Raw genomic sequence first — 25,306 nt, forward strand, 5'->3', positions numbered from 1 at the left:
TAGTAATAACAGCATTAACAGCTAACTCTTCATTTTGATTAGACATCATTATAAATTGTTAAGTAATTAATAAGCGGTTAATAACTCCTAATCATAAAGTAAATAGTGATCTTAACTGATAACAGTTAACTAATGATTAAATAATGAATTATGTAGGAATATCACTGCCCTGCCTGCTGCAGCTGGTAGGGAGCTGGATGACTTGCTCATGGGCACTTCAGCAGAGTAACTGATCATAAACACACTCAGCCAAACTGTACTGAAGAGCAGCAGGAGCGAGGAGGACGTGCTCGCCCCTGTCGGTTGTACATGGAAGTGATCCAGATCATGAGGACTGGACAGGATCCAGGTGCAAAAAAAGCCTGGCAGGATCACTAAAAGGGAGCTCTCCACTGGAGAGACTGGATAGCACACACACATACACACACTCACCAACACACTCACACACAGTCAGAGCAGAGCCGAGCAGAGCAGAGGAGCTCTCATCCAGATCTGTGCCAGACGCACAGTCGACTCTTTTCGCGAGTTTTACTACGTTTTTTGTTTTAGTTTTACATTAAGACTATGTAATACTTCAATTTGGTGTCTAATTTGAAGTTTTTCGAAGTTTGGTCTTGATTTATCACGCTTGTTTGGAATAACTGTGAGGATTAAGGGTGGATACCTCACGACGCACAGGTACAGTAAAATGTGAAGAGAAATAAAGGCTGAATTTATATCACTCTGTGGAGTTTTATCCACAATGTATGGGCAATGGTTCAATGCAATTTCCTGATTTTTTTTCTCTCCTCTTTCTTGCAGGAGTCATCTTGAAAAAGTTCGCCTAGGATTGTTTCTTTCCGACTCAGGAGCGCGCAGCAGCTCGGAGCGCTTCAAGAAGAAAAAAAAACTGCTAGTGCGACTTCGTCTGGGCTGTTTTTTGAATTGAGCCGTCCCAGAAATGGTGGGGCACCTACATTTACAAGCGATGGATGATAGTCTGAAAGGAAAGAACCGGGAGGGGCTGCTCGACAGTCCGGATTCGGGGTTACCCCCCAGCCCCAGTCCGCCCTTCTGCTCACTCTCTCCGGGTCTGATCGAGTCGCGCTCCGGCAGCTGCACGACGCCCGTCGAAAGCCATCATGGATATTATAAAAAGGAAAGCAGAGAAGGCAAACTGGTAAGAAGCATATCGCAGTATTTGCCTCACGGTTTGAAACATTTTTTTTTATAAAGAGCTGACTCAGGTCTGTTTTGTGTCCAGTCAGTCACTTCACTGACACACTGAATGAAAGGATAAAAAGAGTTAATGACGGTGCTGTGAGAGAAACTGAAAATCTGAGAGCATTTTAGTGTTTGGCCAGAAACAGATTTCACTTGAGTCCCACTCACACAACATCTGGAAGCTCTCTCCCTCTCTCTCTCCCTCTTTCTCTCTCTCTCTCTCTCTCCCCTCTCTCTCTCTTAGTTGCACTCATGCTGATGATACCCTCAATAATCCAGAGTAGTAAAACTTCTTCTTTTTCACTTTGGTGTATCAGCCGGGTTTAACTACATGGTGTCACAAGGGTCAGTAACTTGATTAGGTCCAGTTGGGTTTCCAAACGGGGGTCCGGGGACTCCCAGGGGTCCCTGCCAGGATCCCTGGGGCTCCCAACAATATAATTAAGTTTTGTAACGGTGTTAGAGTTGTGAAAGTGTGCACACTACAATATGTCGTTATGAGGATGACTATGCTGATCAGGTTTCTTTCTGTCCACCAACAGCACAAACAGACAGTAAACTGTTATCAGATGGTGTTGTTTAGATAAATAAACAGGTTTAATGATCTGTGATGGATTAGTCAGGGAGGGCAGACGTGAAAAAGTTTGGGTTCGGCTTCTTCCTCAAGGTCTGTCACATTATAAAGCTGAAGAATCTCTATTAAAGGAACATTCAATAGGACCTTTAAGACACATTGTATAAAACCTTGAACTAAACTAGTGTTAGTCAATTAACTGATTAGTCGATCAACAGAAAATTATTCAACTGCAGACAATCACATAATCAACTAATCTATTTGTCATTTTTCAAGGAAAAATGCTAACCACTTCTTAGGTCCAGTTTCTTAAATGTGAGGATTTGATGATTTCATTGGTCTTATATGACAGATTTGATGATTTGAATATGTCATCTTGTGCTCTCAGAAATTGTAATGAGCATTTTAAATTACTTTCTAGCATCACAGAAAATTTGACAATTGACAAGTTAATCAATAATGAAAATAACCGTTAGGTGCAGTCCTGAAATAGACCTCAGCAGCAGGTCTGTGTGTAAAAAAACTAGATAAATAGTCACCTTACTTGTGGAAATGGAACTGTCAATATTTGCATTTGTGACTGCTTTGAATATATAACCAAAGTGTATGAAAGTCATGTGATAATGAACTTTCGTTAATGTTTCTTTATAGTTTGTGCACAGTTACTTGATGGGCCTCGTGTATCCTGCTGCATCTGTGAACATTAACAGGTTTAAGTCACTGAAATGAAAAACTGAAAATAGTGTTGAGACAATGTTGCAGGGAAATGCAGAGAATATTGTTAAATTTATTTAATCTGAGTCTCAAAGCTAACATACATTGGCATCTGGAGGCCAGAGTGTGGCTGGATTATTAATGTTCGACTCACCATGTCTATAGATGTGGTAGCAACAGAAACAGTAGAAACAGGATCCTGTTTGCTTGGTTTTCTTTTTGCAGCCTCAGCCATCATCAGTGATGAGCCAGTATCCATGCTGGTAATAAAACTATTAAGTATCTGCTTAGATCTCACTGTTGAAACCTGCAAGCCCCTAAATAAAACTCAAACATGGATAAAAACCACGAGGCTGCACTGTTGTATCAAAATAGTCAACCATTAATAGGTTTTTCCAAAGGTTCTTTCTTAAACTTTTTTATTATTTCCTGCAAATTTTAAGCAGCTCTCTGCATAAGAACAGAATTAAATGAACTTCTCAAATTGTCAGTTCAACCTTAGGGAATATTTGTACTTATTTAGCAGAGGACAGTCCTGCAGAAATAACATGAAACCTGACATGGTAGAATATATTCCACAGAAAAAGATTTATGGTAACCAAAGTTGTGTCCCACTTTCTACTCTAGCAAGACAAATGCATTTTAATGACACATCCTGCAGTGATTTGTGTGTCACATGACGAGGCTGATTTGATTGAAAATCATTTCCAGGTCACTCCCAGTTCCAAAAAGTCTTAAAAACAAGTCTGTGCAGGTCCAGGTGGCTTTTAAAGTGTCTGAGGGAAGCCTCAGAAATGCAGCGCTGCATCCTGGGAGTTGCGTGACATTGGTTTTGCTGAGGCCTGAAACAGAAAAAGAGAGAAAAAGATCCTTTAATCCTCCGGAGGTTCAGATTAGTAGGACTCCTCTGCTTTGTGGTTTCCCTTTTTAAAGATCAGTCCTGATAGTGGCTGCTCCTGCTTGTGTTTCTAATCCCTCTCATGGGCCAGTGTGTGTGGAAAGATTCAAACCTTTCCATCAGAGAAAGAGTTTTCAGAGAGTTTCCTGAGCTGCGTGAGGGGAGGCATGCATGTGCTCGTGTTTTTTTCTCTTTCCAAATCTATTTTCGTGTTGTTTTTGTATGCCACCTAAGAACAATCCTCAAGCTCTATTTTGAGGTGCAGGGGCTTGTTAGAGCAGCCACAGGCCATTGCATAAGTGTTTGATGACCCCTCACTTCTAAATTAAACATGGATAAACGCTCAGACAGCCTGTCTGTTTTCAAACCTGGTTCAAATTTATGCAGATGCAGGATAATTAATTTTATAGTTGCAGCTCTTTAAATGTAAATAGATTTATAAGAGGAGCCTGATGCATGAAAAATATGAGTGTGATTATGTAATGTTCAGCATTTCAGAACTGTATAAGGTTGTGTACAGTTATACTGTAAGGGTAAAAGAGTTCAGTTGTCGGTGGATTAGCCAGGAGGACGAACAGGAGACGTCTCCTGTGACTTTTTATAAATGTGCTTCACTGCTGATACCGATGCTCTCACATTAATGTCCTTGCAAACACAGGATGTAAATTCAGAGGCTTCAGTCCACCAAACAGCCAGCAGTTGGAAATGTGTGTTTGAGTTGGCGTTTCTCTCAGCAGCTCTGCATTGTGCATTGTACATTGTGTGGGTTGCTCAGCTGCAGACTATTTTTCCTGGGCAGAAATCTGCTTCCAGTGTGTGTGTGTGTGTGTGTGTGGGGGGGGGTGTTAGGCTTTGTGTGCATACTGGGGGATCCACTGCTTGGAGGTGACCTATCCTCCATTCACAAGTGTTTGCTTTGCAGAAGTTGCCAGAGCACACCACGGAGAAATACCTGAGATGCTCTCCATGCCGGAGCAGCGCAGAAAAGACAATCACATACTCGTCCAGTGTTTCCAGGTCATGAAGTACCGACAGCGGAAAAAGAACAGCCTGCAGATATACTGCATGGCAAAACTAGCAGCTGTGCAGAGAGCAAAGCAAAGTTCAGTTCCTCCGTTCAGTTAGCGTGGTGATGATCGTGGGCTGTAGGTAAGACGAGCTTCACACAGCGATCTGCTGTGCCCTTGGCCTGTTCTTGCCCGTCCCCTGTAGTGGTATGTGCGCTCATCTGCGTCCAGACCACAGCATGTGACAGCCTCCCTGTGTAATGTGAGAGGTGCCAGAGTTGGGGTTGGGGTGCCATTTGATTCAGACTGGAGACACACATGCAAAGACAACCGTCAATCACAGCAACCTCTCTTGTCAGTGTACGACAGTGTCTGTGATTGTGGTGCAGCTCTGTTTGTCACACAGTTGGTTGAGTGGAGTGTACATACAGTATATTGTGTCATCAGCAGCTTATCTGACTTCATGAGGTTCACTTCACCCATTTGGTTAAAACAGAAGCTGTGACCTATTTCCATGGAAACCTTTCTGTTATAAACCTATGATTCCTTGATGGACTTGGTATTGTTTTATTGGATCTTCATATTGTTCATTAGATTATTCTTACAGCTAAACTACAGTCAAGGAAGAAATCAGATGTCAGTTTCTTTTGGTTCTGAAAGTATTTGACCCATCAGAACTCGTCTGACTGCAGCTCTGATTGGAGCAGTAAGATGAATCTGAGGCAGAGATATTACAGAGTAGCATGTGTCTGTGATTAGAGACTGTCTTTCTTAAGATGACTTTGGTTCAAGTCTCCATATGTGCCAGAAAAGGTGCAGTTCTGACCAGCCTCTCTATCACCTTATCATTTTATAACAGCCTCATCTCCACTCAGCCTGGTCACCAGCTGTTCCAGACACTTATTTTTGTATTTCCCATTCCTTTAACTACTGTAGGCCCAACATCTGTAAGCCTATTTTCAGTCCACACACACACACACACACACACATACACACAGACTGGGGGGCTCGTAGCCAGGCAGAACTGCAGTGAAAGCATGTGAGAAAGAGATTTACCACCAACACTTCATTTGGCTGGACCCACACAGTGTAATTATCTGAATTAAAATGGAAGTGTTGCCCTGACTGATGTGTTCCTCGTCTGATTGTTGTTGTTGTAATAGCTGTGCCATCAGTGGGCAAATTCTCATGAGGTAGGATCGAGAAGTGTGTGTGTTTTCCTGGAGAGGGTGGGGACTGCAGTGTTTTTAATTTGGGTTGCTGGCTCTGCTGAAACCCCCAACCATGCTGGGATTTTTTACTGGAATTCTTCTGAATGGACACGTTGGCAGGCTGGTTACAAACAGTTCGGCAGTTAATGGATGTTTTTTCTGGAGATTGTGACTCTCAGTGTTTCCTCTGCACAGCTGCCCTACCTGCTGCTGAACGCCACAGGATCAGATCCCAGGACCCGCATGTACCCAGTGTTCTTCGGAGAGAGCATCGAGGTCAACCCCAAACCAGAGCAAGAAATCAAGTGAGTAAACCTTGATGTATAAAAACATAGTATTAATTATAATATGGAGATTAGTTCACGTAATTTGATCAATTTTCTCTTGTGAACACTGCCACCTAGTGATCAGTTTTAAAAGTTCTGTCACCTTCTCTTCTCCAGGTGCAACTCCGCCGTCAAGTATGACTCAGACAAGCATTACCGGGACGGGGTGTATTGCGCCACGGTTCCTACACCCACATCCTACAGCGAGACAGTGGTGGCGGTGCGGGACTGCACTTGGAGGAGCTACAAAACCCAGGTGTACCTGGAGCCGCGGCAGAGGCCCATCAGCTACCGGAGCACCACCATCATCTACCCGAAACACGCCAAGAACACTTACCGCACCACGCTCAAGTACAACCCCACGGGATCCCGCCGCTGGTTCGTCTCCACGGTGCAGCTGGAGTCGAGTGAGGATACTAGTCCCTGTATCATCTACACAGAGGACCTGTAGGCCCCAGACTTTTTTTTGGAGGACGAGGAACTTGGGAAGGCCCCTAATGAAAGGGAAGTACTCCAAGTAATAACTGGAGCCCCTGAAAACCCCGGTCTGTTCATCTTAACTCGCCATGGAGGAAACTTTGGGAACCCTTAAGTGTACTTAGACTTTCTACTGATGCAGTTTTTAAAAAGGGAGCTGCTCCTCTGGCAGTTTAAAGCTGCACTTCAATGGTTAATGTCTTATTTAATACAAGAGCTGACAAATTGGTGGCCTTTGCTCTCCTTCAGGTTGGATTGTAACCTCAGCGGAGGTAACAATCAGATTGTAGATGTCTGTGTGTGTGTAGAGAAAAGATAAGATGGCAGATGGATTTCAGCCGAGCCTGTGCAAACCCAGTCACACCAATGCAAAGCTTTCTAATGCGGCTTTATTGCACTTGTTTTCTACAGTATATATCACAGGCCTCTCAGTGGACTCGCATTGCAGGGGGGGATTTCAGTACTGCATTTGAAAAATTGGACCAAAGATAGTTTGAAGAGGCATGGCTGCGTGAGAGTTTATTTCACTTTAACAACTAAACACGCTCGGACAGAACACTTGCTTTCGTTTTACCGTTTGTATCAGCACACATTAAAACAGTAACTTGTCTAGTTGATCAGGCATTTATGTTAAACTGCACATTGAAAGTTGTCCTATTTATTCACCAGAGCCAGAGCAGAATTAATACCGATGTCTAATCAAAGGAAAAATCGCATCACGATAACAGAAGATTGGCTTGGAGAAGATTTGAAAAAGTGAGATATTTAAAACCCCTGAAAGAAATCTTAAGTATTTTTCTAAAACACTAGATATTTAACTGTGTTAGATCACTGCTGTTTTGGTTCTGACGCCAGTTAATCTGAACTTAATTTGAATACTTAGATTTGAGGAGATTAAACTAAAAGTGAAACAGGACGATAATGTCGGCGTTAAAGTGGTTTTTGATAAACAGGTTACTGTTTGGTCTCTAGGAGGTGTTGACGGGCTGCAGAGAAACTTAGAAAGTTAAAGTTCAGAAAAAGTTAAAGAATTAAGGTTGTTATTTATTAAGAGTTTAACACTCAGTATCTGCTTCATCAGGACTGTGTAGGTGCGATTTGATAAGATTTGATTAACAGTGGGCGGACAATTCAAGCAAACGACCCACCAACTGTCTTTAGATTAAAGTGTTGCTCAATCCTGATTGGTGCAGGGAAGCATGTGATGACAGATTGAAAAAATTTGGTTTCAGGGCCTTTAAGAATGGTGGCACTCTTTGTAGGGTTCACCTTTTTGGAAGCAACAATGTTTGTTTTGAACCTGTTTTGGTGCCAGATGAGTTGGGCTTTTTTGCAGCAAGTGCCAAAAAGAACCAGACAATTTTAGGAAAGTATTTAACAATTTGTAACACTTTCCTGTCACAAGTAATGAAAAGTCTGTACTGATGCAGCAGCATGCACCTTTCTAGTTCTCCATGAGTCAAAACAAACACTATTTTCCACACTTCTATTTGAATGAAGTCTAGATTGTCTGCAGTTTTGGGTGCCGTAAACAGTTGACATTGCATTGATTCAACTGCATCTCAAAAAAATAAAAGGCTAACACTCTTCTGAATGTTTTCAAAAATCATCAACTTGTTGTCATATTGGTCAGTTTCTGATCCTAGATATCTCTGAAGCCCAACACCCTTCTATAAGCAGTAACATGTTACACGTGGAGCAGTGAAATTATTAATATTTCCTTGTTGAAGATGTAAAATAGGATTTTATTGAGCGTTTTCATGACCCCTTTATTGACTGTCTTATACATATATATATGTATGTATATATATACATACATATATATATTTAGATTATTGAACACGGCAAATATTGAAACTTTACCTCAAATTTTCTTAGGTATCAATTTTATTTCATTGCAAATGTGTATTCCCGATTTTCAGTTGAGGTCTTGAGCTGGTGTTATTTTTAGAGTTTGAAATACCCTCCAGGTAAGTGTCGAGTAGAAGGTGCACGGAGGGTACGAAGCTGAGGTGGTGCATCAGTACTGTAAGACGGGTACTGGGTTTTATTGAGGGAACAGTAAGTAGCTTTACGAAGAGCAAGACAAGAAGGGAAAAGTCAGAACTGCTCTTTCAAAAGAAAAATTATTGCTGAGATGAGGAAATTACTCTGGAGGTGGTTTTATACAAAACAGTAAAGTTCCTGGCAAGACGGTGGAGAGATCTGTTATGTGTTGATGGTCTGAAATGTCAAGAGAAACGATGAGAGAACGTTAGCGGATTGTTGGTGGTTTTATGTGAGATACGTTTGTGTTTCCTAACACTTGATTTTGTTATTGTAAAATATTTTCCTGTTGTATATGTGGCATCAAGGCACTTCATAATTCTCTTTATATTTTTGTACGTCAATCATTGTTCCTGTTCTGATCAAAGAAAATAATTTAAAAAGATGTATATCCTAATTGAATAAAAAAGTAATTCCCAAACCCTAATTCTGTTGTTTTGAGTATATTTTTGATCATTCTTGAGCACAGGACATCATATTTTCCTTTTTGTCCCTCTCAAAGAAAGTTCTCCAGACACAGAGGGAGGTCAGGTCACACATTTAAGCAGGATTTAAGGATAACACCAATAAAAATTTAGGTACAGGCAGATTGCTTTTTCAAGAGTTAAGGTACCTCCCAAAGACTCCCAAAATCAAAATATAACATCAAAATCTGTATAAAGCTTTTTAACAGAGAATTAGTTCTAGAAAAGAGTAGCAGCTACAGTCTTTTTCTAATCTTTAACATTTTGGTCAGTTCAGTGAGCTGATTTTTTATATATCAAAATTGAAACAATCTTTTTAGTTCAATCTCTGTATTCTTACTCTTTTGTGTCTCTGGAAATATAAGACGGACATCCACGGTCAAAAGTATAGAGTGGACTGTCCTGGTCCATAAGGAAAGCTAATTTTAGGAGTGTTCTCTTCTATGTTCAAGTAAACAAAGGTTAAAAAGGGAGTCAGTCTTGCTCTATGTATATTCTTTGCAGGCTTTAAATATCACACTGCTGCTAAAATAACAGCAGCCAGCGTTGGCGGAGGGTTTTGGATCGCTGCCTCGGGGTCTCCACAGCAGCTCACATCATTCAGAGCCTCATCTGTCTCCTTTGAGTGTTGGATAAGGTTGAGGTGCCTCCCAGTGGTGAGGCAGCAAACAGGCCTGGATGCACTTAAACAATTACTGAAGCCTCATTTGTCAAAGCTGGTTTGGGTTCCTGTGATGAAGCAGTTATAATGTAAAAAAAAAAAAAAGTTTGGTGTGAAATTCAGCAGATTAAATAGCAGTTTTACAAACTCATCAGTACATCCTCAGAGGTGTTTTTTCTTGTCCTAAATTCCTCCCCGTCTCTTTCTGGACCAGCTACACAAATAATAAAATACCTGATCAAGTTAAGATTATACGTTTGTCACTCTGCTCTCCTGCTCATAGACCGTAAAAATAAGCCTGCCTCCATAATAAACTGGAGACAGTTTTAACAGAATTAAATACCTACATTAGTTATCAAAGGACCGTTGTAAATGGAGGAAGGAATTACAGTCAGTGCCACACTAAGTACTTAATTTCATAACCTTGTATGGCAGTTATGCAAGTAGGGCTCATAACAGACGTGTAATGTGACCTTCATGATAGTACAGCAAATCACAGGAGAGCAGATCAGCAGCTGCTGAACAGCACATTTGTATCCCAGCGAGGGATTAACCAACACCAATAACTCATAACTCAAGTGATAGTGGGTCAATGCCACATTTATCTTTTTTTTTTGTACTACCTATCCATATTATTACATGTAGGGTTAAAGTATATCCTCCAGAAGCCTCAGTGCCAAACACATAAAAAAATCAAATATGTCAAATATGTGCTTATACTGCCCCCAGGTGGTAGTTGACCTTCATTACAACAGGCCTGTCAAGTTTCCCCCATATAAGACCACAATCATCTGATACAAACCCTGATAAATAACGTGACTCTGAGGCCATGAATGGCAATAAGCTTTTTATTTAAACATTAAGGCAGTGTCTTTTTTGTTTTTCATTTTTACACTGCTATCCACAAAGCTTGCTGGTGGGCATGTAGAATTTAACCATGTGAATATTTCTTTTTTTTTTTTTGTAATACCAACCTTGAAGCAAGCCACATAAATATTTACATCTCTTCAGTTTTATATACAATCCTTGCTATTATACAGTGGGTTATAAAAAAAAAAATCATTATGAACAAAATGGTTGAACAATGTACTGTTTATGTCAATCCCTCCCGACCCTCCCTCCCGCCCACCCACCCACCCACCCTCCCACCCTCGGACAGTCCGGGGCAAAACATCAGCGATCAACTTTATCTTTTTAATTTTTGAATGATTATTTTTGATTCGTAATGAAACGGCTGTGGATTGAACAGAAACAAAAGACAAACTGCAAGGACAAAAACAAAAAGGATGCGTGTTAAAATTCATTTCAGTATACTTTTAAAAACAATGTATTAGTCCGTCATCTGTTTAGGGAACAGCTGGATATGGCTTTGTCTGTTTACCATCACATTCTTAAATTTCATCAGTGGATAAATGATAAACACGCGGAGAGACCGATGTACAAAGCCTGGCTGTTTGGTTGTTGTTTTTTTTTGCCTCGCCTGATGAAATTACAAACCCTCAATCAGTCTTCACCTTTATAGAAAAATCAGACCTAAAACATGGCTGAGATGAGCGTTCTGCAGGTGCATGCTAGATGCTTCACCGTCAAACAGGTAGGATGAAGGAGGAAGAGGAGGTAGTCCTATAACAGTCGTGTGTGTGCTGTGAGTCTCCACTGTGACAAAATGAACTAGAGACAGGAGAGACGCTCTCCAAACTACTTAACAAGATCACTCCAGTTCCTCAGAGTGTTCAGCCAGAGGACAGAATCCGTCCCTGGTTGCACAAAGTCACAGACCGGAAACATTTCACATCACTGCATCGTTCACAGAGAGGGTGACCTTTAAAAATACTGCCAGTAAAATCTGAGTGTATGTTAACTAACGTTACACAAAATAACCAGAATGCTTTCGGATGCCTTCCCCTCGACTTCCTCTAACCCGTACAAACACAGAGGGTGCAATGAAGTACACTTGCTAATGTCATAGGTCTCGTAGTGGAGAAAACATTTTACACCTGTGATACAGCATTGTCCTGTTTAGAAGATAAATCTAATGAGTGAAACTGTTAAAAGCTAAGGCTGTGATGGATTTGGAAGAGGAAGAAACAATGCACACAAAAACTTTAAAAAAGGACGTTTCATTTGCTTCTTTGTTTTTAGATTTCCCTGCGCGGACAGTATATAAACCCTGGTATGGGGGGCCAAAAGAAAAATTGTGCGTCACTTGGTAACTTCAGTACTGTATTGTGTATGTAAAATAAATGGCACTTAACACTAGGAAATAACTGTACAAAATCTGCCTGGATGAGGAGTTGAGTCTCAGCTCCTCTTCTAGGCAGTAAAAAGGTCAGAGGTCAGACCGTCACAACAGCTCCTAGACGAGATTCTAGCAGGCCGGCTAAAGCCGACGCCGCCATGGACTAAGGGTCATAGAAAGATGGCTTTTTTTTTGTCACCTCTTTAATGCGAGCAAACTTTGTGTGATGCTGAGGAGTTTGCCTTTAAGCAGCTTTAAGGTTGGTCTGCACCTGCTCGAAGCGGCGGAGTCATCGTTCACTCGAATGTGATTGTCGCTTTGAGTGTGGGAGCATTAAAAAAAAATATCGGTGGCAAGACCAAAATAAAACAGATAGGTGTTAAAGGATACCTCCACAGTGGGATTTCTATGCTGTTCTTGAGTCCATTTTTCACCTGCCCCAGGAAACACAGATTCTTAAAAATGCCATTGTGAACAGATTGACAACTAAGTGCTTAATATCCAAAAAACTGTTTCAACAAACACAGACATGGTTAATATAAAAACAGTGAGAAAGTGTCACTTGTCTCAGTGCCATCCATCTGGCAAAACATCTCTCCCCGACGCGGATGCCTGAAGTCAACAGGCCTTCGCCTTTTCTCAGGACCCTCCACTAATATATGATGACATCAGCAATGAACAGCATGTTTACCCTGTAAACCAATGATATGACCCCTCCCGCATAACAATCTCTGCCTCCCGCCCCTGCCCCAAAAAAGATACATCATTGCAGATAAGAGACGACAAATATAACCATCAAAAGTTCACCATCAAAATGTACTAAAGGTCTCAGCTCACTTTCCAAACACAGGACTGGACTGACTGAAGTTAAAGGAGAAAAAGAACCAAAACAAGAAAAAACAGATGTTGATTCTCCTCTCGTCCCTCGAGCGTGTTCTTGTAGTGGTAGCAGTGCACAGGCCGCCTGCACCTGGAGTTCACTGTGAAGAAACGTACGAGGGTCCTCGCTGTGTGGGCCGCTGCTCTCAGGGCAGAACTGTGGTCGAATTCTGTCACTAGAGCAGCCGCCATCAGGCTCCTGACCAGACCGACGACACCACCTCAGAGTCCCGTCCACACACGTTTAAGCACATTTGAGCGGTACACCCGTAAGGTGCAGGTCAATGTGTCTATAATGATAAGGCCAGTGAGGAAAAGTAGTAAAGTTAAAAATAAAATAAAAAGTGATTTGTCCTTTAGAGTAGTCCTGGAGTGAATGCATAACACGTAAGCACAAACATACACACACGCACACATGGAGCAGCAGTGTTCCAGCTCGTCGGTGCTCTGCGTCTCAGGTGTGTGAGGGGAGGACACGATCCTTGCTTGACGACTGATGGGGGAAATGCAGAGTGGAATGGTGCAGGTAGGTTTGCGGATGCCTCGGCAGATGTACGCCCTGTGAGAGTGTGTGTGTGTGTGTGTCTATGTGTGTGTCTGTGTGTGTGTGTGTGTGTGTGTGTGTGTGTGTGTGTGTGGCTGCAGCAGCACAGAGGTGGTTGACTGTTTAGCAGGTCCTGTTGTGCATTAGCATTTCGGGTCACTCGCTGTCAGACAGGGTCTCGTACTGAGACATGAGCAGAGGCTTGGGCTCGTCCTCCCAGGAGCGGCCCTGTCCAGGTCCTGACCCCGGGCCCTGGCCCCCTGGCTGGCCGGAGGAAGGGGAGGAAACAGACACCGTCCCGCTAGGAAAACGCATTATCAGCGGGTTACACGGGAAGGGAGTTTGAGTTGAACCTGTGAAAAAGGCACAGTGACAGAGTTGTTAGTCTCCCTGCACTAAGCTCCCCGTGCAGCAGCCAAGATCACACATAATGGATTAATATGTTGTGATCTGATGAGATTTGTTGATGAATTGTGGGCTGTACCTGTAGATGAAGGCCGGTCCTCCCAGACACGGCTGGTAAGGGGAGTTCGTCTGTTGCAGTCTCCCTCTGAGTGGACTGAGGACACAGAGGACGGTCTCTCCCCGCCTGAAAGGCCTGGTCCTGGAGACTTGGCCTTGCGTCCATTAGAGCGCCCACTGCCCTTTGAGGACTTCCCACCACCTACAAACACAGAAGACACAACTCTGGCTTAAACCTACACTATAACAAACTCCTGTGCAAAACATCTCCAGCTCTATAAGGAGCTCCAGAGCCACTGATCCAACCCAACCTGCTGTACTGCATGACTGAGGGACTTGTTGAAGTGTGTGAGTTTTAGCTGACAAGTCTAGTTCTAGAGGAGTTAACAGAGATTTACCTGACATGATGTTTAAGAAGTGAAGCCAAAGAATAAACACAACAGCCTGACAGCATACAAGTCATATGACGAAATGGAGAATAGTAGAAAAATAAAAATACATTTTTAAAAGTAACTCATTACACTGGAAACAATATTAGATGTATACGAGACAAAATACAGAAGTGTTTGAGGATGTCGCACCTTGTGAGAAACAGTCCTCTGCACGTCCATCAGATACAGACATAGCAGCAGGCCCACTGGAACCCATCTGGTTAGCAGCGTTGGATGGGGAGCGTTCCTCAGACTGATCATCGTATTTGCCCATTAAGGCCTTTCTTATAATGGCTTCCAGGCCTATTGAGTTACCAGGTGCCTCTGGAGCTGGGTGGCTGCGGACACTCACAGGTCCTGTGAAAGGAAGAGCAGCGTTTAACGAGTTAGAGGGAGAACATCGGGTATAGAACAGGAGGATACAGCAGAAAAGAGTAAGAAGGGGAAAGAGAGAGGGTAATGACTGTCACAGGACCAACGCATTGAACGGCATCAGAGGGAATGTGAGCAAGCAATGAAGAGAAAAATAAAACAGGGAAAGTAAACAGAAGGTGTGCTGATGACAAAACCATATGATTCAGTATTGTCAGAAGAGTAGTAAGCAATAAAATCTAACGTAAAGACACAGAGACCTTGACTCAGAGCAGCATGAGAGAGCTAAGAATATATAGGAGGAGAGAAGAACAAACATCTAGAGTCAGGAGAGATTTGAGCAAAAGGTTACAATGAGCACTTTAGTGGCTATGTGATATCCATTTGATCTAAAACGTAGCAATGTTGCAGATTTCATGAGCGGAAGAGGCTTTTATAAAATAAAGCACTGTTCTCTCCGGTGAGCGGCTGATGCTTTACAACGGACCGAAGTCTGCTGGGACCTTAGACAGTAGTATCCTCAAATCTGAATCACATTTGGATCATTCATGAAGGTACAATGTCAGCGTAGACACCATTACTGAGCTGGATTGAGGCCAAATGGAATGAGGATTCAGTCATTTTCTAATCCACTGTTCCTTAATATATTGACCACATTTACATGCGCACTGATATTCCACTATTATTTCAAATATGACAATAGTCTGAATTTGATACAGGTGATTTAAAGCATATTCCATTTGGATAGTCTGAATTAGGTCTTATTCCGAATGTAGCATTTTCCAATTAAGACTTAAGAGTGGGATATGCCAGTATTATTTGGGTTTTAGGAGCATTCTTTCGACATGTAGACAGCACATTCGGAATATGCGTCTCAATTGGGGTCTTTAACTGCATTTTGCCTGTTTACGGTCAGCTCTGTGTATTGTAAACAAACCAACTAGCCGACAGTTTGCAAAGCTGGGATAGAGATGCATGACAGGCTGGTTGTGTAACGCACCCCTGTGCAGGCAAAATGACATATGCTGGAGCAGGAAGGCAGATAGAGGAGAGGAATGAGAGGAGAGTGGAGAGCTGTTCAGGGCGGGCTAAAAAAACAGAGCGCGCCTTCTCCATGACTGGGACAGAGGGGATTCGTTATTATTCCTGACATGCGGCCATGGACTGACGGTGACCACTCGGTGAGATGCACCAAAAACATTCAGCAGTCTAGTAAACATCATGGTAGGTACTGGATGTGCCGGTAAGTATAAATCTATAATATTTGTCATATCAATATCACTTATGTGATATATATGTTTTTCACCTCGCTGGTTTACTTCACTGCCTGCGGAGATATTCCCATTTCCACTGGAGCTGAGGGAACCCCTGAAAACCATCAGCTTAGTAGGAATATTGTGTTTTTTCAGAATAAGGGCACAAACCGGAATATTTTGTGCTTGTAAACATATTTAACGTTGTCTGCATATGGTCAACATGATTAAATCAATGTTAAAATGTGGTAAATATTTTGAATCATAATACTGTTTCTGACAGCAGGTTGGTATGTTTGCAAAGTCAAAGTCACTTTTGTTTGGCTTCACAATCCTGTCACCATGCTGCTCCATTACAACAGTGTTGACCCTCAACATACATCCACTATAGTGCTTTACTAAAACATTGGCACAACAAAAGTGCATCATGAAAAGCTTTCCTCTCACTTTACTGTTTATCAATAACTGATGAGGGGGAAACAGTTTACCTGCAGTTGTAGACGCTGGCATATTGAAGATCTCTGTTCCAGGCTGACCGGCATCTGAAAGTGTGAACATGGTTTCTTTATAAAAGCCTCAGACTATTTATTAAACCACACGAGAGCTTTTCCTTCTGAAAAACAATTTTTTAAAATTGTGCCCGAGATGCAGAAGCACTCGTGCCTGTGCTGAGGTCAGACTTACTGAAATCGCCGTCGTTTCCCACCACAGTCATCTTCTTGATCATCTCCTGTTTCTTTGACTTCACGATAGCTGAAGTGTTCTCGGTCAACTTGCTGAAGAAAGCTGGAGGCTGGGAGGCGTTGGGAGGGGAACGGGAGCCCATTCTGTACGAGGGAAAACACGCACACTAATCAGACTCCTGTGATAGTCCCATAATATACTTAGTGTGTGTTTGGATATTTAGATGCAAAATGTTGATAGGTAAATATTTGTAGGCAATGTCCTTTTTCGTTAGAGACAGGGCTTGTCTAAGTTGCATTTGCAAATAATTGCTAACACGTAATCATCAACATCTCTAACCTTCATTCCACCAACCATTCTAATAATTGTATTAAATATATTCATTAAATCATGAAAACATCCACATTTAAGAGTTTTTTTTGTGGGTTATGGAGGTTGTAGGCTAATCTGAGAGAGCCATAAACTCTCCTACCCAGCATCCTCTCCCAATTAGATGCAACCACAATACCTCAACGAGGAGGAGTCTGGCAGGAATCCTGCTGTTCTACTTTAAGCAAGTAACTGAATCACTAAACCTTCAAAATCTGGATAAATAAAATGCAGATATAATTGGCTAATTTTTCCAGTCACTACGAAGTCTGCATGATTATGGAAGATCCAGCAATTCACCTGTCATACTGCATTTTACCCACACTCTTGAACAATTTCTGAACTTAGGACAGCAGCTCACTCCCATCCAGGGAGGACTGTGGAGGAGTGGAAGCCCCATTGCATGCTGAAGGTTAAATCCTGATGAAGCCGACAGGGCTACATCCTTGAAAATGAAGCAGAGATGCAATCTTGTGATCGCCAAACTGGACACTCAGCTGTGCCTAAAGGCTTTGCCCATTAAAAGAAACAGTCGGTGCATCCTTAGGCTGAGCCCATCCCCCCCAAAAGAACATATTTGACTGAAAGAGAACACAGGCCTCACTCTAGTTACATGACTGAGTGGATCACAGCAACAGCATAAGCAACCATAATGCACCACAAAACCACACGGGACAACGGCTGGCACATGGAACCGGGACAGAGTTTGAGTTTGACAAGAGGCTGGAGTCTCCTTTCCAGGAACGTAGCGCAAGCTTTCCCAAGGCAGCTGAGCAGTGTGATACCTGACAACTGAAACCCATCTTCTAGTCCCACCACCCCTCTCTCTCAAAGTCCGTGAACACTGTCCCCAGCCTCGAGGCATCTTGTTACTGTTGAGCTTTTTAACTACATTAGCAACATCCCGAGAGGAACAAGGGTGATGTACCTCTAAGAGGCTGACTGAGTGCTTCTCCGTGGTCACCCTCCTCTCCTCCAAATATGATGTTTGGTTACACTTAGATATGATGTTTGTCGTCGCAATGACAGTTTGTTCAAATACTGGAATTAGCATTTAACTGAATATTCAACTATGGAAAAAGATCCTTAATTGTAGTCCTGCTAATCTATATATTGAATAAGCTGTGTTCATCATAAACTGACCATATACCACATAGTTTAATTAGATGTGGCAGGTTGACTTTCATAAGATTTGCACCCATTTACATTAATACAAGCAATAGAAGATATTTGCAGGTCTCTGTGGAGATCTACAGTATGACAATGTGAGGTCTCACCCTTGCTCTCCCTGCTCGTTGGGGTAGGAGGCCCCTCCTTGGACTTCAGGTTCAGAGTTGGCTCCAGCAGGAGACACTGGTTCGATGCCATCATTTGAAACACTGATAGGTGATGTCTTGGGCTGAGGGGGAGACCTGCAGAAAATATAAAGCATGTATAAAATCAACTCAGTGTTTTTTCTGGACACAACTGCTGTCTTACTGTTGTCCTAGAGTGATCGTGTTTGACGATGATTCCTACCGGTCTCTGTTGCGTTCTCCTCCGAGACCCTCTGAATAGCGGGACCCCTGGGCAGACTCCTGTGAGGTGGGCGGAGGCTGGGAGGCACTGGGTGGACGGGTCAAGTCCAGGACAGGAGAGCCGTGGTAGCTTTGCTGCTGCTGCTGCTGCTGTTGGCTCTGCCTGGTGTAGTCTTTAGTTATCACCTCCTGTTACCATAAAGACACATCAGTTAACACTGTCTGGCATCCATCAAAATCCCTTGACCACAAAGGATTTTTTTTTTTTTTTTTTACTTATACTGAAAACAATCATTTCTGCTCACAGAGCATACAGTAGCTCACATGATATACAGACAGCTTCTCTCTCTTTTTTTTTTTTTTTTATAGAGACTACTTACACTGATGTGCTGGGCCAGGGTGACCACCCTCTGGCTGCCTTTCACACAGGGGGACAGGGGCTGTTGGCCAGGGGACAGCCTCTCCTCAGACGGAGGACGGTACAAACCATGTGGCTCTATCTTCTGTTGAGCTGAGAGTCAAACCCAAAGAACAAACACCACACACAGCCATGCATGCACACACACACACACAGAGGCACAAATCACATCCACACATAGGTATAGATTAGTTTTGTTTTTTCAACCTGAGATGCAACAATTCAAGATCTCTACATGTGCTAATGAGGACATGCAGACACGTCTGTCCATCCATCAGGACTTATGGTGGATGTGCAATTTAAAATTCTAATGTACTGAAGCATCTGCAAATGAAAGCTCAAAGGGCAAGCTTTTTTTTGCTACAAAACTACTACAAGACAGTGTGTGACAAGCTACTTGAGAGATTTTAATTATTTATAGTGTACTCTTTGCATACAGTCCTAGCAAGCAAAGCTTTGACGAGAAATGACGCTAAAATTGACTGGTTTTGCATCAGTGACTCCTAAATGAAGAAGTTACTGTACATCTGATGTACTGATTTTTTTTTTTTTTTTACTGGACAAATAAAACAGAGGTCCATAAAGTTACAGCTACATGGAGGATATAAATGTGTGCACTTTATGTCTATGTATTTATTATGTATTTATGTTTAAATGCAAGCAGGCTGTGAATACTATATATAACCAAGCATTAAAGCACTCAAATAGACCCATCGTTGTTAGCCATAAATATATGAAAATATTCATATTGAACATAATAACATTGTGGGAATAAAACATTCCACCTGCATGCTCGAAAGAGCATTATGAGCCATTTTTGTCCCTTTGTGCATAATATCTCTCTGTGTGATTTCTTACACAACTCTTCCACTACAGTATTTATCTCAGGAGAGGATGATGTAAGTTGAGCATGGGGGGCAGGATTGACTGTACAGACTCCCAGAAAGGACGAGTCCCCCAGAGGGACAGGATGTTGTGGGTTTTGTTGTTATCAATGACAGAAGAGACTGTGGGTTCATTTCAACAACCACTTTCAACAGCCTGCGTTTCTCTTTCTGGTCCTTCCTACTAATTTGCATACCAACAGGGATGTGATGTCGTCCTTTTTAATAATTATGTCTCATCTGTTTTGATAAGCATGCTTCCTATTGACTATTGTACATACAGGAGTATATTGACCCACAACACTCATCTGAGCTCAGCATGCAGTAGTCTCTTGCCCTACAAGCTTGCAATAAATACAGATTTGACACATTTGCTCTACAAGCAGTAAACAACAAAACAAAATCACATTCCAAATGACGGACAAACTCCCAGAGGCTTGATTGAGAGAGATGTGTTGAGCGTTTGGCGTGTGTGGAAAAAAAAAAAAAAAAAAAAAAAAAAAAAATCAGCATAAATTACAGTGAGCCATAAATAGGAACATGCAGAGATTTGGGGGAGCCAGAAGCTGTAGTACCCCCCCTCCCCCTGGATGGCTGAAAGATTTCCCAGTCTTTTCCACGTACCTCCCCTTTCCCACCCTCCTCCTTTGCATCACCAGTGCTCTCTGGGACCCCAGGGAGTCAGTTTGGTGGTTGGTAAGGCTTTCAGCAGATGGTTATTTTAGCGTGACCGTCTTTGTAACTCACCATGATGTTAATGAAAGGGATTATCGCACCAATTCTCTATTCCCCTTCAGTCATCTGGGTTACATGTGTCAATTGTCAAAAGTCCTGTCCTAGTGCGATATGTTTCAGATACGTCTGTAAGTACCTATAAGAACTACAAGGCAGAGAGTGCCTCATAAGACATGCGGTAGTGAAGTAGAGCCACTGCATGTATAAAGTCAAAATGCTTGAATTACAGGCAGTCTCATTTAACATGGGATATAAAAGCCTCCTGCGGTGAAATGCCTTTTCAAGTGCCTAAAATATTCTTGTCATGCCCACTTGTGTGTGGTAAAATATTCTGTTTAAAGTAAGCAGCGGAATGGGAGGGAGGAGGGGTGCCACATGTTAAATTCAAGTCACATCCTCTACGAAAAGAAAATGAAAATAAGCAGCAAAGGATGTTCTGCCTTGTCCCACCAGCTTTCACTACCTTAAAATGACACCTTAAAGGACACCTAGGATATAGCTCTTCTTCATTGAAAATCAAATGTGTTGAGTTGTTAGCCATTAATATGTTATCACTCTTCTATCGAGCTTGTAAACTGCCTCTACTCGTTTAATCTCAGCCGGTCAGGTCCAATTAGGACAGGCTAGATGTTTGGTTTTTCCAGAGGGCACCCTTGGTGGTCTTTAAGTCTGTAAAGAAAAACTAATAATAAAACTGGGAAAAATAAGCAAAAAAGTATAGCATTAAAAGAAAAAAAAATGTAAATGAATTGGGCTGATTTGATAATGCCAACCACCACAGCGTGCAATAGGCCACAGACTGACGGGGGAGGGTCTGGGTGATGAGGGGGACCCTATGATCCAGAGCGTCTTACCATCAGTGGCGCTGCTGGCAACAAGCGAGCCCGTCTCTGGCATCCCCGTTTCACAAGAAATTTGACGCATAATAATCGCGTTTATGAAGTTGGCCGCAGTCATGGTGGTCTTACCGAGTGCTCGGAGCTCTTGTTCCTGAATGGACATCGGTTTGTTTTGAGTCTTTTCCCTACTAGGTGTACCGCATTCTCCACGGCCAGGAGGGTTATCCGACTGGGGAGGCAGCAGGTGCTGTGGCCGGACTGAAGCCGAGGGATAGGAACCTGGGTATATTCCTCCTTGGCTGGGACTGGACAGCTTGGGGTCAGATTTACCGGAGGGCCCGTGCTGGTCCTGTACATGCTTGGGTAGACTTCCCCTGTTTTTGCCTCCGTCACGACTCTGCTCTTTGGCTATGCTTGAGTCCATGGCAGGTGGGTAGGCCTCAGGGGGCACACCTGTCCTTTGGAGGTGGCCAGGGTAAGCTTGGTAGCGGGCTGGCCCTGGGGGCATGGACCTGGCAGGCCAAACAAAATACACTAAGTAAACATGGCAATCAAATCCTTGCTGTGAATGCTTGTGAGAGATGGGCTAGCTTTTGAAAAACGTCCCAGGCTACTGAACAGAAGTTTACCGTAACACAGATGAGGAGTGTTCTCCAACAGAAAGACTCTTGCCCCCAGTGTTGTGCAGGACACTTGGCCTCTGCTGCACGTTCTCCTGGGTACGAGGGGACACTGGGGAGTGCTGGTGGCTGTACGGCTGGGAAGAAGGTCTCACACTGCTACTGCTGCTTGCCAAGCTGTGCTCTGTACCTGAGAGGCACCAACAGATTCATTTCATTTCACAAACGCTTTACTCTTCCCTGAAACTACATTCATGCATCCAGTATGTTAACTTTACTTATAACTTTAAGACAAAAATGAAAGGACAATATCTTGCTCCACACCTGGTCGCCAAATGGGGGCGTGCTCCACATTTCCGAGAGACCCGCCCTTCTCTCTGTCACGCTCTCTGTCTCTCTCCCTGTCCCGATCCCTTTCCCTTTCACGGTCTCTCTCCCGTTCTCTTTCGCGATCTCTCTCCCGGTCCCGTTCGCGCTCCCTCTCTCTCTCCCGCTCTCTGTCTTTCTCCCGGTCCCTTTCCCTCTCTCTGTCGCGTTCGCGGTCTCTTTCACGCTCACGTTCTGAAGATGAGGATGTGCCTTGCATCTTGTTTATGTGCGAGGAGCCAACTGTACGGGAAAAAAAGCAGATAGGAAAAAAAAATATTAGAAAAACAATAAGTGTGCAACATATTTTCCTCTCTAGAATTGTTTGCTTGTGTGAAGTTAATTGTACCAGGTGAGATGGGGGAGGTGGTGTAAGGCCTGCCAGGGAAGGTGGTGCTTGCCCCTGGGATGTAGGTGATGCGATCCATTGGGGAGCCAGCTGTCCCTGCAGAGGGAGGGACCAGGACAGGTAAGTGTGGCACCTGAGATAGATCGATGATTCCTAGAGGACAGAAAGAAGAGAAGGGTAAAGAAAAACCTAATAGTTGGTCACAATGTGTTTCGGTGTGGATAACTGGTAAACAAAACATCATACGGCACTCTCATACTTGTCCACATCACAGCAAAGGTCTCTCTTGTTGTCAGAAGGAATCTTTAATATGTAATATAATGTGAGGGAAAAACAAAAACATGGTTCATAAATAAATATGAATGAAATTAACTTAAAAAAAAGGACGTGACTACAAGATAAGTCTTAACAACCTTGTATAAATGTGGAAAATGTTAAATCAACATAGACAAATGGCAAAAGAAGAAGTGAATGATTGCAACAAACACGCTACAATGACTTTTCAGATACTCTTGGATCAGATTAGATCTGATTAGAAGCCACTGATGGATGATGCAAGACATTTTCCTGTTACTGCTTGCACTCCTGGTTTGTTGACATTTTTTAATTCACTACATTCTATTTAAACCAAACTCTTCCTCTGATCCCTTAATAACTCCACACGCGAACAACTATCTAGCAACTTAAATGCATTTGAGCTTTCTTGTATTACCTTGATTTAATTATGGACAAATGGATGATAAATTTAAAGATGCTGTAGCACGTCTGATGTAACCGATGCCTTGTTAAGCTTTCACTCACACTGTCAACATAAATAAAAATGATATACAGTATGTTGCTTTACATTACACAGAACACTGATAACACAGGGTTCGACATAACCGATGACCCAGGGCCGGTAAAAGTCGATGCAGGGCAAGTTGATCGGCCAGTCGGAGTCGTGGTTAAGTCCCTTCGAAAAACAAAGACTAACCCAGCCACAGAGAAGCACCTGCAGCGCGTTGCTCTCCTCGCTTGTTGGAAGAGATGTGCTGTTCCAAGGACAGAGAAGCGCTCGTGGGCGGCTCGAGCCTCGGCCCCGTGGAGGAAGAGGTAGCTCATGCACCTGCTAAAATTAACCTGCTAACGTTAACCTGCTAACTTTGGGAGATAACAGAAAATATGGTCGATGTGTGTAATGTTACCTCAGCTTGTTTTATTTTCTGTTGATGTACCAGCTGTGAGTGTCGTTATGATGCTGCTGCTGTAGGTCATGAGAGCATTATTACACCAAACTCAGCTGTGGTTGGATCTTATTTGTTATTAGCTAGTGCACCGTGCACATAATCGTAATTTAACTGCTGTGTGTAGCTCTGTGTTTCTGTTGCTGTTCTGAATAACTGCGTCAGATTTTGGAAGGTGACGGCGCTCTTTGTCCCTGCTCGTATACAAATCAGCCAGATTTAAACCTTTCGTATTACCATTTATCTGTGTTGCCGCTGGACAGAGAGCTGTAGGGCTGTTTGAAAACACTTCAGTTTTTAGCTCATGTCAAGCTCAGCGTTTTTTTTCCATTCACTGATATTTGAAACACAATGTTGTCTGCTTTTGTGTGTTTCAAATGCTTTTTACAGTTTTGACAGGCCTGAATCAATGTCCGCCACTTTTTTGAGGAAATGAATTCAGTAGTATAAACATATAGAAATCCTTATGAAGAGATTATCAACCTGAATTGCAGTGTGAGGTACAAGGTTAAGTAGGTAATGAACAGTGCTGCAGTTCCTTTAAGGGGTACTCCATAAAATTGGAGGAATTGCAAGAAAAAGTGTTTTAAAAAGAATGGACAAGCATTGTTGAGTTTGACCCTAGTATGGGTCAAACTCAAAGCACAGTGAAAACTACATTTCCCTTTCATTAGACTTTCCCTGACTGGTAAAACTAAAACTTGACATTCCCAGTTATAAGTTTGTAGTCACTTCAGTCATTTTCTCAGACTTGACAAAGCTCCCTACAGACATTATATAACTGTTTTCACAGACTGGGTGGTACTTAACATATGTAAAATTTGTGGAGTGCCCCTTTAATCTTTCAGATAACAGATTATTCTATTATTGAATGAAATCAAGGAAACATGAAGCCTACTGTTGAGTAATTGTAAGAGCTCTTGACAAGCTTCATTGGTAGGTATAGCACACTTGACTGAGACAGAGCGCAATATGTCATACTCTGAAAACCACGCCCACTGGAGGGCTGTTTTCCCCTCCAGTGGGCGCCGTAATATGCAAAAAAGGGCTGAAACGCTAACAAAATGCCTGTAGCTAGCTAAAAACATAAGATTTCAGCATGTCAAAGGATTATTTTAGCACCCTATGTTTACCAGAGAGGAAAAGGTAGTTCATGCTGAAACCTGTTGTATATGCTAAGATGCAATACATGGATGCAAGGGCTGATTACACGTCTAAAGTAGCATTAGCACAACTGTATAGCAAACTTCACTACATAACAGGCAGGCATGAAACTTTTACACCTGATATGGCAACTACAAATTGTAAACATAGGCCAGGAAATTACACGCACAGACATGCAATCATTTCCCATTCAGGCTCTTTTTACAGTTAGCATTTTTCAGCTGAATGCAGGTTAGCTATTCTGTGATTTAAAACACTGCATACCTTTCAATTAAACAGCTCTTCTGCTTTTACTTTCAACCTGCATATTCTCTGTGACTAGGAACGTGTCCAGGTATATCTGTCATTTTTACTGCGGTTTTAGAGCAGCAGGCTGT

General features: G+C 42.6%; 2 protein-coding genes across 9 annotated transcripts in view; one reads left to right on the forward strand and one right to left on the reverse strand.

The window, feature by feature from the left end:
* Positions 1 to 391: 391 nt before the first annotated feature.
* Positions 392 to 8,883, forward strand: rflna (refilin A). Its single transcript, XM_067604542.1, has 4 exons — positions 392 to 678; positions 802 to 1,159; positions 5,803 to 5,912; positions 6,051 to 8,883. The coding sequence occupies exons 2-4, from the start codon at positions 941 to 943 to the stop codon at positions 6,382 to 6,384; spliced, it is 663 nt and encodes a 220-aa protein (XP_067460643.1). The 5' UTR covers positions 392 to 678; positions 802 to 940; the 3' UTR covers positions 6,385 to 8,883.
* Positions 8,884 to 11,064: 2,181 nt separating this feature from the next.
* Positions 11,065 to 25,306, reverse strand: part of ncor2 (nuclear receptor corepressor 2) — a 104,998-nt gene continuing 90,756 nt past the window's right edge. For 6 of the 8 annotated variants that reach the window (XM_067604531.1, XM_067604489.1, XM_067604495.1 and 3 more), the window contains 12 exons: positions 22,543 to 22,695; positions 22,152 to 22,436; positions 21,837 to 22,017; positions 21,337 to 21,719; positions 18,712 to 18,842; positions 18,333 to 18,520; positions 18,092 to 18,226; positions 16,446 to 16,588; positions 16,250 to 16,303; positions 14,287 to 14,493; positions 13,728 to 13,907; positions 11,065 to 13,596 (listed from right to left, as the gene is read on the reverse strand). In XM_067604531.1, coding sequence (XP_067460632.1) covers positions 13,400 to 13,596; positions 13,728 to 13,907; positions 14,287 to 14,493; positions 16,250 to 16,303; positions 16,446 to 16,588; positions 18,092 to 18,226; positions 18,333 to 18,520; positions 18,712 to 18,842; positions 21,337 to 21,719; positions 21,837 to 22,017; positions 22,152 to 22,436; positions 22,543 to 22,695 — 2,237 coding nt within the window. In that variant the 3' untranslated portion in view covers positions 11,065 to 13,399. The remainder of the gene's footprint in view (positions 13,597 to 13,727; positions 13,908 to 14,286; positions 14,494 to 16,249; positions 16,304 to 16,445; positions 16,589 to 18,091; positions 18,227 to 18,332; positions 18,521 to 18,711; positions 18,843 to 21,336; positions 21,720 to 21,836; positions 22,018 to 22,151; positions 22,437 to 22,542; positions 22,696 to 25,306) is intronic. The other 2 variants (XM_067604523.1, XM_067604516.1) reach the window with 1 other exon arrangement.

Source organism: Thunnus thynnus, chromosome 2 (genome assembly GCF_963924715.1).
Source record: "Thunnus thynnus chromosome 2, fThuThy2.1, whole genome shotgun sequence".
Lineage (NCBI taxonomy): Eukaryota > Metazoa > Chordata > Actinopteri > Scombriformes > Scombridae > Thunnus > Thunnus thynnus.

Excerpts from the sequence above, each read along its gene's own strand:
- rflna (XM_067604542.1), top strand. The coding sequence starts at position 941 with ATGGTGGGGCACCTACATTTACAAGCGATGGATGATAGTCTGAAAGGA. Across the intron at positions 1,160-5,802 it reads AAAGCAGAGAAGGCAAACTG|CTGCCCTACCTGCTGCTGAA; the intron begins GTAAGAAGCATA and ends TCCTCTGCACAG. Across the intron at positions 5,913-6,050 it reads AAACCAGAGCAAGAAATCAA|GTGCAACTCCGCCGTCAAGT; the intron begins GTGAGTAAACCT and ends TCTCTTCTCCAG.